Raw genomic sequence first — 13,670 nt, 5'->3', positions numbered from 1 at the left:
ACAAAGAAGGGACCGTTAAGTATACTTGATGTGGTGTGATAATTACTAATAAGACAACCTGCCTTGTGTATCTGTGTGGGGCACTCAGGCTAAGTCCTATCGTTTCTAGAGTTGAATGCTCACGGGCCAGGAGAAGAGTCCCTATGGACGAAGCATGCCGGTTTTGGGGTCTGGGCCTTGCCACTTGCTTGATGTGTGATCTCAGATGAGTTAAGCTCTCTGTGCCTCAGTTTCCTCCCTGTAAATAACCATAGCTTACAGTCGGTGAAGTACAGCAATGAGCCCGTCACATAGATTGTCTTATTTATTCCACATGAGAATATTAAGAGACACGTATTGCTATCATCCAGGTTTACGGGTGAGGAAACTGAGGCACAGAACCCTGGCTTAACTTGTCCTGCATTGAAGCTGGCAAGTGACAGAATCGGGATTCAAACTCCCAACATATGCTTCCAGACCCCACATATTGAAAACTTGACAGGGGTATTAAGATAATTGAACGAGACAGAAGATATTATTAAGATAACTAAATAGGGTAGATCACCCTGATAGAAGTATTAAGTCATTAAATGAAATAAGCAACACAAGAGCCTAAGCTGGATTCGTGGCCCATGGTAAGCACTCCATAAACGGGAACCTAGCACTTACTGGTTTTCTCAGCCTCATCATACAAGCCTCCCCCCACCTCAGAGTTGTACTGGTCACTAGGACAGATGTTTCACTGAAATTCACAATTTGTTTTTGTTGTTTTGTTTTCATCCAAAGACTGACATTTCCACCCTGGGGAACAACCCTGTGTGCCACACTGCCAGTGCACCTGCAGGGGGCGCCACTAGTGGCTATGGCAGCCTCCTGCTCACCTGGGCAGCCCACACCACGCCCCCTGCTGGACACACCCTTGAAAGAAACACGCAGAAGCCAAAGGACTAAGAACACCAACTCACAGGTACCTTTTCAGACTAAGCTTTTATTTTTTTGATATTACAAACCAGTTTTCTTTATTCACAAACCACTGTAAGTGATATAAACACTAATTTCTAAAGACAGATATACACATTTTCTGGGTTTGCAGATTGCGTGATGTGTGTGTTAAGAAGTCACTATAGGCCACACATGATATTAATCTTTTTTTCATAATTCATAATAGCAATAGTTATTTAGATAAATGAAAACATTCCAAATAAATACTGTTTTAAAAAATCCAAAATGTCTGTTTACATCTCTGACATACATTTTAAAATGACTTGTTGGCATCTTGGAGGAGTGCCTAGACAGAAGATCTGCAACCTCAGTTGGCACCCACTTGCTCTAAATGATTTTATTAAAACTACATACAGTCATGGGGGAAAAGTACAGCTCATCAATGAAAATCAAAACTGCAAATTAATTTTACTTTAACCAACACAGTAAGAATTCTATGTTTGTGATTCCAAATACAATGCAAATTCTGGAGTGTGAAATTTGAGGCAATTGGGAGAAATCTGTTTATTCTCCCTAGCCCCCTGTTCTTTCTCTCTCTCTCTCCCCTCCGGGGTAGGATGCCATGGTATTTTAAGAAATTCTTGCCTTTCAAAACATCAACTGCCATCACATTGCTTCCCAGGTGGGGGGATGGGAATGCCTTAGTGATGCTATAAAACACCCCTCTGCCCCTCCCCTCCCCCACCCAGAGAAGCCTGCGGAAAAGAACGTCTAATACGCTTTGGGCTGCTGAGCGGTTTCCCCCCTTTCTCTCTGGGTTCAAGACAACCGTCATCTGCCTTAGATATCGAAGCTACAGAAACTTGGTTTTCAAATCTTGTGAAACTTTATTGATGGTTTAATATCCAACCGATCTTACTGCATGCACATAGGATGACAAGAATGCTGGATCACAAACACTTTTTTTTTTTAAGTTTTGTTTGGTTTTGTTTGAAAGCAGAGTTGTTACAGCGGATTGGCAGGTTCACAGCGGTGAGTTGATAACTTACTAAAGTGCTTGCCAGACGGCCGGCACTGTACACATGAAGACTTAACTAGGGCAGCAAAACTACTGGGGACAGCTTGCTGCTGCTTGTTTCATTTAAATACAAAAACAGGAAGACCCGTGACAGATACCCCAACTCAGGTTAACTTGTAAACAGGACAACATGGAAGGCGTTCAAACAGAAGTCATCCGGACAAACTGCAATTTTTCGGCCATGTGTGTCGCTCTGGCCCTGCTTCTGAGGTGGGGGGAGGGGCTTTGTTCTTCGGGGAGGAGGAGGGTACACCTACATTTTTGCTTCCTTCTGACAAGTGTCCTGGGCCTTGGAGACAGAACTCACGTTACTGGTTTGAGATCATCACTGTGACCAGGACGAATAGGGGGTGGGGTGGGGGGAAAGTGGGCAGGCTCTCACAGACTGAAAAATTGCAGCTTGCTCACATAACACAGTCATGTTTCAAAAAGTACCAAGCTGACGAAAATACCATGATTATCTCTACTCAATGATTGCAATACTTGTAAAATGCTTCTAGAAATCCGAATATGATTATCATGTAATTCCATAAAAATTATACGTCTGTCTCTAACAGTTGTTCTACTAGGCTAAAACTAAAGCTTCATAGACTGTTTCTAGAACTTAACAACTCCACTGCACAGATGTAAATTTTATACATTTTTTAACTGGTACAAAGAATTTAAGTTTTTATTACTTTCTTTTTTTGGAAAAAAAGAAAAAAATAGAAACAGTGCTTTTTATCACCTTTTTATTAATGTTATTTTTTTCCCTCCCATAATATAAAAGTCAGCAATGATATCAATAATTTATTATACTGGAAGAAATATAAAAAGAATGCTTGTTGATGGCCTAACTAGCAGTTTTTGCCTAAATAACTAGCGGCTGGTTAAGAAGCTGAATACTGCCCAGGGGGAAAGGTTAAAGGGTGGGTTTGCACAGCTTCATTCAACTTGGATGCACAAGGGCTGCTAGAAGCATCCCCTTAACAGCATAACCTTTGGCCTGAACGGACAATGAGTAACTTAGAACCGTTGCTATATGATCGTTGGTGCAGTGGGTCATTTAGATTCATCAGTTACTATTTTTTTTTTCTTTCAGTCGAACCCCAGTCCCAATCCCCTAAGTCCCTCCCACCTTTCCCCTTTCATAAAATAAAATAATGCAGATGCAGAAAAAATGACTACTGTAGTCACTTACACTCTTCCCGAACAGCTGATAACCCCAGTAGCTTACTATTCAGCATATATAATTCATTTACATGATAAAGCACTCTGGATATGGCCCTAAACCAGTTTTTATTCATAGCTAGCATCTCTCTAGGTCAACCACAAAAAAAAAACCAAAAACAAAAAAACAAAAAAAACCTCCTACAGCCAGCAACCAAACTACAGAACCTTCAGAAATTAAAGACCCACAATAGTAAAATACACAGAACAAAATATCTGAGGTATAAGATAAAAAATGTAATTTTTTTTCCTCTTTTTAGTTTTTAGAGTTGCTAAAATGATGCACTACTGCATGTATTGCAATACCCAGGCCTCGGAAAGCTTCCTTTCTCCCCACATTGGAAGGTTTTTATGGTTTTGTCATTTAGTATGGAGCAAAACGGTTGTATCCCCCTCGGTATATACTAGCCTGCAATGAAGAAAGAACGAGACCCACATCATCAGCATGGCTCCTAGTCTTGGCATCAGTCAAGGGTGCAAAAGCATTCTGAAACAAAGCAATTTGAGGGGTGTGTTTTTTACATTTTCCTTTTGCAACACGTGGATCATCAAAAAAAGACTACTCATGTGAAAAATAGACACTCAAACTCAACCAAAATGAAGGCACCCCTACCCAACCCCAGGCCATTCTTGGAGAACTGAAGATAGGGCCAATCCTAACCACCCCCCATCCCCCCAAGAGCTCCACAGACAGAGAGCCCCTCTGAAACCCAATTCTGTAGGCCAGTCCGGGTAGTTGAAAGGACCCGGATATACACTGGACCACTGAAGGATGTGCAGTGTCTCATTCTGTTTGCTCATTTGATTCATTAACACTATGATCCATCGGGAAAAGCTCAATCTACACTCAAGAGGTTGAATGCAGATGACTGATTGAATGTCGTAATTCCACTCTCTTTTCCAACACATAACTCAAGTGGACTAGGTGTTGAAGCAGAGTGGTTGAAGGCAAAATCAGGATGGAAATTTAAATCAACTCCTTACTTGACGTGGCTCAATGAGCAGTATGGGAATTTGCGCTTAAGAGGGGAGTCATACGGATGGATTGCTTGATGTAACCGAGCTTGTGCAAAAGAACATGGTCCCCAGATCGTGGCTGAATTTCTACCACCACGCTCCAGCGAATTGTCTGGCCATGGCTTTGGACGGCTACGAGGTGGCACTTAATTTATTTCCTTTTTCTAAAGGTATTGGCGATTCAAATGAATGCCTATGGGGATTGAGTTTTAGGATAAAGGACTGAGAGTCTTGATCCCAAGCAGAAAGCTGCATGCCAAAAGCTGTGTAATGATTGCATACGCTCTCACGTGATGGGCACGTCTTACTGTACTCAAGAGTTTTAGTGCATAGAAGTTTGAACAAGTACAGGCAAATTCACCCACCCTCACCTCCCCTGTTTGCCCTCCCCCCACCCCCCAAACAAAAACCCAACCCCCCAAAAAACAAAAGACAACCCTCAAACCCAGCTGATTCCTTCTAATTCCTTATGTACTAGGCACACACACAAAGTGTGCCCCTCTCTATTTTCTTTCCTGGGCGACTATGACTTTAAACATGAATTGTAATAGGGGAGGAGAGGCAGTCAGATTCTCAGCTGCCTGACAGCAGAGGCCTGGAAGTGTGCAGCTTAGCTCCTCTGAAGTCTGTGCTGGGGCTGGAACCTTGGGGCTATGTGAATGAGCAGCAAGGGAGGGAAAAAAAAAAGAAAAAAAAAGTTCTGCATTGACACTGCATTCTGTTAGTGATGGATTTAATTATCAAAATGACTAATTATTCCATTAAGGTAAGTGCTCTGCTAGGTGAGACTTGCAAAATTAGAAATATAATAACTTACATGCACTACATTGCCAAGAAATTAAGACATTTATCAAGTTTACTGGGAGGATTAATGTGGCATTTTAGCTGCTGTTAGATTAGCACAAGAGACAAATTCAATTAAGGGGAGAGTGAGAGGACATCAACCGTCAACCCGTACAAAGGTCCCAGCTGGGGAAGGGAAGGGAGTGGGAAGAAGTGAGGAAGAGGAGGAATTGGTACTCACCATGGCACCAACGCCGTAGGTGGGGGCTGGAGCAAGTGTGTGGTGGTAGGGGTCGGCAGCATAAACTCGTCCGTAACTGAAAGGGAAATAGAGGTGAAGATTAATCCATAATATGCAGTTACAAAGTAATAATAGCAACCATAAAATGCAAAATACCAAGACAGTGTGGAGGGGCCCTACTCATCTTCATACCTAAGGAACATATTCCTATCTGCCACATAACATTTAAAAAGTCCATCTGTGCATTTGTCCATTTAACAAGGCTGGTCTCTCATAGGACCATTTCTAACTGCTCATGCGGCTACCCTGGAGACCAAGGTAGGCAAACAAACAAACAACACAAAACAATGTGAAAAAATGGTTTTAAGAAGCCCTGTACACCCAGTACCCCCAGGGGACATGTTAATACTCAAGAGAGATGGTCCTTTTCTCCTAATTTAGCTGTCACCAATCAAAGGAGAAAGGGTGAATCAAAATGGGCAAAGTGACCCAGTCTTTGCAGTTAGGGTCCAACATTTTGTTAAGAGCCAACACACTTAAATAGAAGCATCCTTGAAGGGTTTCTGGGACACCATCCCACCCCACTCAAGAGTTATAGCTCATGTGATTTCAATCCTATCAATCCAGAACCTCTAACTCATCAATCTATGGTCAGGTTCTGGGAAGGGACACATTTCAAACAGTATTTCTTGATGACAGTTCCTTATCTTCGAGTTTTTCTGTCTCTCTTTCCCATCCTCCTCCCTCCTCTGCCATGACTTCCAGCACAGGCCTCAGAATAAAAAATGAAGAAGGGAAGGAAGCCTGATGCATTCAGTGTCTATTAAGTGTCCTGGACTGAATGATGCCACAGATCAGAAATTAGGGTTCAGAGAGGTGAAGTCACTTGCTCAAGATCACAGAGCTAGATAGTCAGAGCTGACCTTCACATTTCTCAGAGCCACTGGAAGGATCTTTCCATGGGGGCATGTACCCTTACTTAAATGGCCTGCCGGATACCTCCTTGCAGGTAGTTTGAACATTGCTCCTTCAATAATGATCAAAGCTGAGATGCAATCTTAAGTTAGGTTCCCCAGAAGAGCCTGAAATAGAGATTCTTGTGCATGTAAAGAAGAAGGGGAGAGAGAGGCAGGCAGTTCCATAGCCAGGGAGAGAGGAGAAATGGCCTGAGCTAGAGATTAACTTTCACCTGACCCTGTGAATTGTGCCCCAGAATGAATCCCAGCTGGAGGCAAGGGGGTTGGTTTTTTGAACACTCATGTAAGTTGAGCATTAGCTGCAGGTTTTCTCCGGGGGGTAGACAAGAACTGAGTTGAAGTGACTTTCGTGGGCAGAAGGTAATTCTCTGAAGAAGGGAGCACCTGAGCACTGTTAGCAGCTGGGGAATGGGGTACCAGTCACTAAATGGGATATATGTGGATTACCCACAGCTTTTGGCTCTTGGACTTTCCTTTAAAGAATGAAGGAACAAGGCCGGAAGAAATGGTTTGTCTGTTCTATCAACTACTGTCAACCTTAAGCCACCTCCCATCTCTTGGAGTCTAATTTCCACAGGCTTTATTCTTCTCCTTCTCTATCTTTTCACCATTTTGCTTCCAATCTTCTTGCTCATAGTTGGTGAAACTGGATGGGCCTGGCTAGCGTGGCTCAGCGGTTGAGTGTCGACCTATGAACCAGGAGCTCATGGTTCAATTCCCAGTCAGGGCACATGCCCCAGTTGCTGGCTCAATCCCCATGAGGGAGGCGTGCAGGAGGCAGCCAATCAATGATTCTCTCTCCTCATTGATATCTCTGTCTCTCCCCCTCCCTTCCTCTCTGACATGAATATATTAAAAAAAAAATCTACTAGATGGAGCATATAAGCCAGTCAGAGAAAGGCAAATATCACATGATCTCACTCATATGTGGAATCTAATGAACAAAATAAACTGATGAACAAAATAGAACCAGAGACATAGAAGCAAGGAACAGACTATGGAATCTCAGAGGGAAGGTGGGGGAGGTAGGTGGGTGGGAAGAGATTAACCAAAGAACCTGAATGCATATATGCATAATCCATGGACACAGATAATAGGGTGGTGGAGGCCTGGGATGGGGGGAGGGGCAGGGGCGCGCTGGCTAGAAGGGATCAATGCGGAAGAGGGTGGGGGGACGGACATATGTAATCCTTTCAACAATAAAGATTAAGAAAAACAAAACAGAATGTACTGGATGGGCCTGGCATGATTGCTTACACCATGGAACCCTGAAAGTTCGGAAGAAGTTGGGTGAAGATCCTTCTAACTCATGGGCTCTAGTTTAGACTCCAGGTGAGAAAAAATGATTTGACCAGTTCACATTGGATGTGTCTTCTTCCCGAGCCCTCCTTGCCTGTTCAGGGAGTACCAAGCTCCAACAATCCAGATGAGGCTTTCTGCTTCAACACACTGTGTTCTCCCGATCCTCACAAGCGGTATGAGAATGGATGTTTCTCAGTGAAACAGACAATCTACCCTCCCCTTTGAACTTCATCCCCTGAGACACCTGCCAGCCCTCTGGCTCATCACAAAAGGCCTTCCAAGACCCCCATCTCTCTGGGAGCAAAAACAGATGGGAGTCCAAGACAGAGGGCATGTTAAAACAAGAGGAATGATGACATTTTTGAAGATGTCACTCATTCAGGGAGATCACTCATGAAAGCTGGGCCTCGACCCATGCAATTAGAAGTAAATATTCATAGGTGTAAAAGAACATGAGATACAACTTTTTCGTTAATTTTTATTTCATGAGAAAGTAAAGCTGTCATTAGTCCAGAGGGTTAAAAAAAGTGATCATAGAATTATTTTTAACGCACTTTCACTCTGCAAAGCTGGTGGTATGAACAGGACGTATACAGCAAAAGCGAACTGAAAACCCTTGGAAATGTACTATGTAATGCCACAGCATGATGTCCCTTCAAAATGGGTATGAAGATGTAAATTCATAGGAATTACTGTTTTTTTCTTTTAATTTGGGGAATGAGTTTACTGTGGCAAAGATTTCCTCTTTTTGGTAGACGACATGCTGATGGCTTGAATGCATTGCATGAAAACGTAGCTCCCACCCTTTTCTCCCACGTACTTTAATTGTACATTCTTATTTGTTTATAACACTGGGCAGAGCCTCAGTGGAAAGCCCAAGGTAACAATTTGGCAATGTTCTCTGCCTGGGCAGAAGAAAAATACAGCAGCGCTGAACTATTCCTGGTAAATGAGCAGGCGCCTTTTCTCCTCAGGGTGACCTCTACCTTCAGATTCTGATGGTTTTATTATGATTAATAAATTTCATTTCCACAGAGGAAAAGGGACCATGTCAGCTCAAACTGAAAGCAAGGAGGCTTCTTTTCAAATGCTAATTTCTGAACACGCCCTTGTGTGACACTACAATTTAGACACAAGGTTATTAGGGAAGATGTGGACTCCAGCTCTACTCTCATAACAGCTATGCCAGGCACGTCGGCAACCCTGCGCCCTCAGAGCTGGCTAAGCACAGCCTGAAGGAAGAATGGCAAGTCCCAGGGACCCCAATGGAGTGATGGGAAAATGTGTCTGGACTGCCGTGTTATGAGTGATCTCCGCACATGGTCACCTCCACCCCACCTGGTCTTGGCCAAGGTGGACCACAGTGCATCAGGTCATGACGCTCTGTTTCCCCGCAGCCCAGCCCTCAGAAATTACAGGTGAAATCTTAAATGTATCCACGTCATTCCATTCACACTGTCACCATCCTAACATCACATATTTCCCAGAACCAAATCAACAATAACCTTAAATCTTGTCTCTTTGGCTCCACTTCTGCTTCTCCAAACCACCAGCTATTTACTATTATATCTGTATCTATCAAATCTATCTATCTATCTATCTATCTATCTATCTATCTATCATATATCTATCTATTCATCTATCTATCCACTTATCTAATTGAGATAAATCTACTTATATCACTTCTTTGCTTAAAACCCTCCCCTGATTCTAGAATACAATCCAAACTTTCCTGAGTCACCCCTGTCCCTCTCTCAATCCTCTCCTGCACCCCTCTAGCCCTTGTTTACTGTGTTCCAGGCACACTGGCCTCTTCAATACTCCTTGGACATATGCAAATTCATTCTTTTTTTAGGGCTTGGGCACTCACTCATTCTCCACCCGAATTGCTGCCTTTTCTTCTTGATGTCTCAGGTCAAATGTCATTTCCCTAGAGAGATGCTCCCTTTCCTGACCCCTCTTTCTGAATCACACTTTCCCACCCTCTCCTCACCCCCTCATGCCAAGCAGCAAATCTCTAGTAATTTTGTCTACTTACTTCTCTCCCTGGTTATTCACCTGTCCCCCCTCCTGCACTGTCAGCCCCATGGAGTCTGGGGCAGAGTCTAGCACAGCACTGGGCACAGTGCAGAGGAACCAGGGCCACGCCACTGCCACCGAGTGAGTGGAGGCAGCAAGAGGGAGGGTTGGAGAGGAGGGAACTGTACCCATCATTATGATTCTGTTAGTGGCAAAGCTTTCCGAAGTCCTTAGGTCAGCTGCTCTTAGCAACATTCAAACCCCTTAAGGACACCCAGAAGAAAACTTTCTGGGGACTTTGGAAATACAGTGTGTAATTTCCGATCACCCCTGAGAGTTTATAAATCACTGCCCAAGTTGTCATAAGGCTCACCAAAACCCTTAGGGAAAAACCAAACAAACAAAGGAATAAAAGGTAACAGCTTGCTGCCATCATGAGCCCTTGTCTAATCTTGACCTTAGCAACAACTTAAAATGAGGCGGCCCACACCGGGCCCTGGGAAGGGCAAAGGCCTTGGGGCAAGAATATCCAGGTTCAAGTTCTGCCTTTGCAATGTCCTTGCTCAATGACTTGGGCACCGATACCAAGGATACCAATAAAATGGTATCGTTTTATCTGAGCCCTGCCTAATTCACAGATAAAGTGCATGGGAAGAAACCAGACATGTTTTAAAGCAGTCTGCACATTATGATACAAGGGCTTTATATAGGTTTTCACAAGCCAATCTCTGTAGAAGGAACTGAATGATCCTCTTCTAATATGATCATGTGTAGCTCTAGCAGTCAACGTACAGATGCCTTTGGAGTTGAGATCTAGCTAATTTGTGAGTTGCAGACGTAGTTTAAATTGCTGTATTTGAACTTCAGGTTCAATAAATAAGCATGCCACCTGTTGAATGGGAAATATGAACCCATGTTTGTAAAGTACTTAGTGAGCTCTGCTGAGACATACATATATTACTTGTTAATAACATCTTCTAAATCTAGTTGAAACAAGCTGGATGCTCATAAAACACAATAGGGTCATGTAGGTACACCAAACAAGGGTTTTAACAGTCAGGTGATTTTCTTATACGGAGATATAGTAAGAACACTTTAATTAACTTCACTCCATACGTTTCAATTAAGAGTCTTTATGCTCCTGGGACTAGTTATTCTTACTTTAGCATCATCCCCCCATGCCTCCTGTCCCAGAGATAGTGGGGGAGAATCCCGGTGGAGCAGAAAGATGAATCAAATATCTTCTCCCCCTGCGATCTATGTCACCATGTGGCACAGATCTCCTAGACAGTCCATCTAAGCAGGAAGGCACGGAGACTATGCTGTGTCCTCACTACACAGACAGGCATTGCAGAGTAGGCATTCAAAATAGGAAACCTCCTGAGGAGGAGCCTGCATGGCAATGCCATTAAGGGATATATTGCCTTCCTAATTGTATCTAAGATATAGCCCGTAAGGAACTGGGGAAAATTAATTCATGCAAGGCACATACTAGCCACACAGTACAAATGGAGTATTTACTACACCATGGCCCCGTGGTTCTGACAGCCTGCTACTTAGAGAGTGATGGTTTAGCTAGGGCATGTTCCCACTGGTCTGCGCATGTCTCAGACCTCAGTTGCTCACTATGCCTTAGTGAATCTATTCAACTAAGAAAATATTTCTCTGTGATTGCTGTGGCCTTTTCCTAGGCACTGACTTAGACAAGATACACAAGATAGAGGAAGTGGACAAGCCCCATATCTCAAAACCAAGAAAACAGCTCCACATGCAACTAAACTTCCAAGAAAGATGCCAGTAGAAATGGGAGAAATTCTCTGAGACGAATAACATGGAGTTACCTCAACATGACTGATATTTCTGAATTTTATCGCTGGTCACTTCCTTAGCTTGGATTTGCAACAATCATCTGCACAGGTCACTCAGGACAGTGTTCAGCCTCCTGATTTTTGTCCTCAGAAGAAGGAAGGAAAACATCTTCTGGGTTCTTTAGCTTCCCAAAGGGAAGCCATGGGCTCTGTTGTTGCACATAGATGCTGGTCACACATGTGACCTGTGCACGTAGCATCTATGGGAACCAGATCCTACCACCTATGGGAAGTCAGATGGCATCACCCTTTCTATGTCCTCTAGAGTAATTCAAAAGCTCTTCCTATTTGGAATCCCAACAAAGCAGGTTTGAGGTAGGAACCTTGGTTCTGGACTCAGCACAGCACAGCAGCAACCACTGTCCAGGAGTCAAGAAGACACAATAAGCCCAGCTGGCATGGCTCAATGGTCAAACATTGACTTATGAACCAGGAGGTCATGGTTCCATTCCCAGTCAGGGCACATGCCCAGGCTGCAGGCTTGATCCCCAGTGTGGGGCGTGCAGGAGGCAGCTGATCAATGAATCTCTCTCATCACTGATGTCTCTATCTCTCACTCTCCCTTCTTCACTGAAATCAATAAAAACATATTAGTGAAAAGAAGACACAGTCAGTCCTGCTTTTGGTCCCACAGTTCCTCCACTACAATAAAAGACACAGAGCCATACTCTCTCTAATGTCAAGGCCAAGGCACCCTCCTTGTGTGTCCTGACTACGGCTCTACCAAAATTACGAAGAATTTCCCATCATGCTTTGAAATCAGCATGGCACCCCAACTACAGTTTAATTCACAGGGGGAACCCCAAAGGCAGTTTTTCGTGTGTTTGTATTCTGCATGGGGTTGCCAATAGCTCCACAGAGAAGCCAAGCTAAAGCTAAGAATTCCACAAGGTCAGAATTTTTAGAATCAAATCTTGCTTCTGCTATGTGTCTGCTGAGTCATCTCAGAAAGTTTATCTCCTCTCTAAGTCAGCTTCTCCATCCATGAATAGACATAGTAATAGTGCATACTGACTGTAAATTGCTGAGTGAAGCTGAGATAGGGTTAGTCAGAACCAAACAAGTGTCAGTTATCGATGCTATTGAGACTGGGAGGATTGCAACCCTTGTCTGCTCTCTATTCTGTGTGGGGTCCCTGCAGCAGAGCTCATGCGGCACATGAGTCAGAACTACCCCTGAATTGAGTTGTCCATCTGAAGCCCAGAGTAATGGCATCCCCCGGCCCCTTGTAAGTGGATCACAGATTCTGAGAGGTTAAAAAAGCAACGTGAGAAGGAGGCAGGTTACTTGGAGGCAAAATTAAAACGTAAAGTCAAGAAACACTAACAATGTCCAGATTATCTGTCAAAACATTTTAATTCTGAGTGAGTTTCCTTCACCTCTAAGAGACCAGTTCTTGAGGCATGCCAACACTTTCGATACTCATTTGAACAAAATGAATGAAAATGTGGCTCTAGAATGGTACTGCTTAATAAAAATATAAAGAGAAACACAAATGCAAGCCACGTACGACATTTTAAGTTTTATAGTAGCTGCATTAAAAAGTAAAACCAGGTGAAGTTGTTCATAATTTTATTTAACCTGCTATATTAAAGATATTGTCATTTCAATCTGTAATGGACAAAAATATTATGATTAAAATATTTTACATAGGTTTTTTTTTGTAGTAAGGTTTGGAAATCTAGTATGTTTTTTACATTTATAGCTGAAACACAAATGCAAGCCACGTACGACATTTTAAGTTTTATAGTAGCTGCATTAAAAAGTAAAACCAGGTGAAGTTGTTCATAATTTTATTTAACCTGCTATATTAAAGATATTGTCATTTCAATCTGTAATGGACAAAAATATTATGATTAAAATATTTTACATAGGTTTTTTTTTTTGTAGTAAGGTTTGGAAATCTAGTATGTTTTTTACATTTATAGCTCATCTCAATTTGGACCAGCCACATGTTAAGGGCCCAATAGCCACACATGGAAATTGGCCGCTATATTGCCAAGCACGGCTCTAGATAAACCTGTTGGGTGTTCTGCCATTGAAATAGAAGGATTCCTGAGTGATCCACTCAGTGTTTCCTAAGGTGTGATCTGAGGCCACCTCTATGGAATTGCCTGGAGGAACTTAAGAATGTAGATTTCCAGGCTCCCTCTCCAGGTCTGTGAATCAGAGTCTCTGAGGCAGGGAGAGGAGGACATAGACTCTGTATTGGTAACAAGTTCTGTAGGGGATATTCATGGCTGTAACATTTGATA

General features: G+C 42.9%; 1 protein-coding gene across 1 annotated transcript in view; it reads right to left on the bottom strand.

The window, feature by feature from the left end:
- Positions 1 to 947: 947 nt before the first annotated feature.
- The window catches only part of RBFOX1 (RNA binding protein, fox-1 homolog (C. elegans) 1), a 374,033-nt gene continuing 361,310 nt past the window's right edge, over positions 948 to 13,670 (bottom strand). The window contains exons 13-14 of the mRNA XM_015563803.1: positions 5,250 to 5,325; positions 948 to 3,695 (exon numbers count right to left, since the gene is read on the bottom strand). Of these exons, the coding sequence (XP_015419289.1) occupies positions 3,573 to 3,695; positions 5,250 to 5,325 (199 nt within the window). The 3' untranslated portion in view covers positions 948 to 3,572. The remainder of the gene's footprint in view (positions 3,696 to 5,249; positions 5,326 to 13,670) is intronic.

Source organism: Myotis davidii, unplaced genomic scaffold (assembly GCF_000327345.1).
Source record: "Myotis davidii unplaced genomic scaffold, ASM32734v1 scaffold639, whole genome shotgun sequence".
Taxonomy (NCBI): domain Eukaryota; kingdom Metazoa; phylum Chordata; class Mammalia; order Chiroptera; family Vespertilionidae; genus Myotis; species Myotis davidii.
The sequence above is the reverse complement of the archived record's forward strand: the minus strand, read 5'-3'. Positions and strand labels throughout refer to the sequence as shown.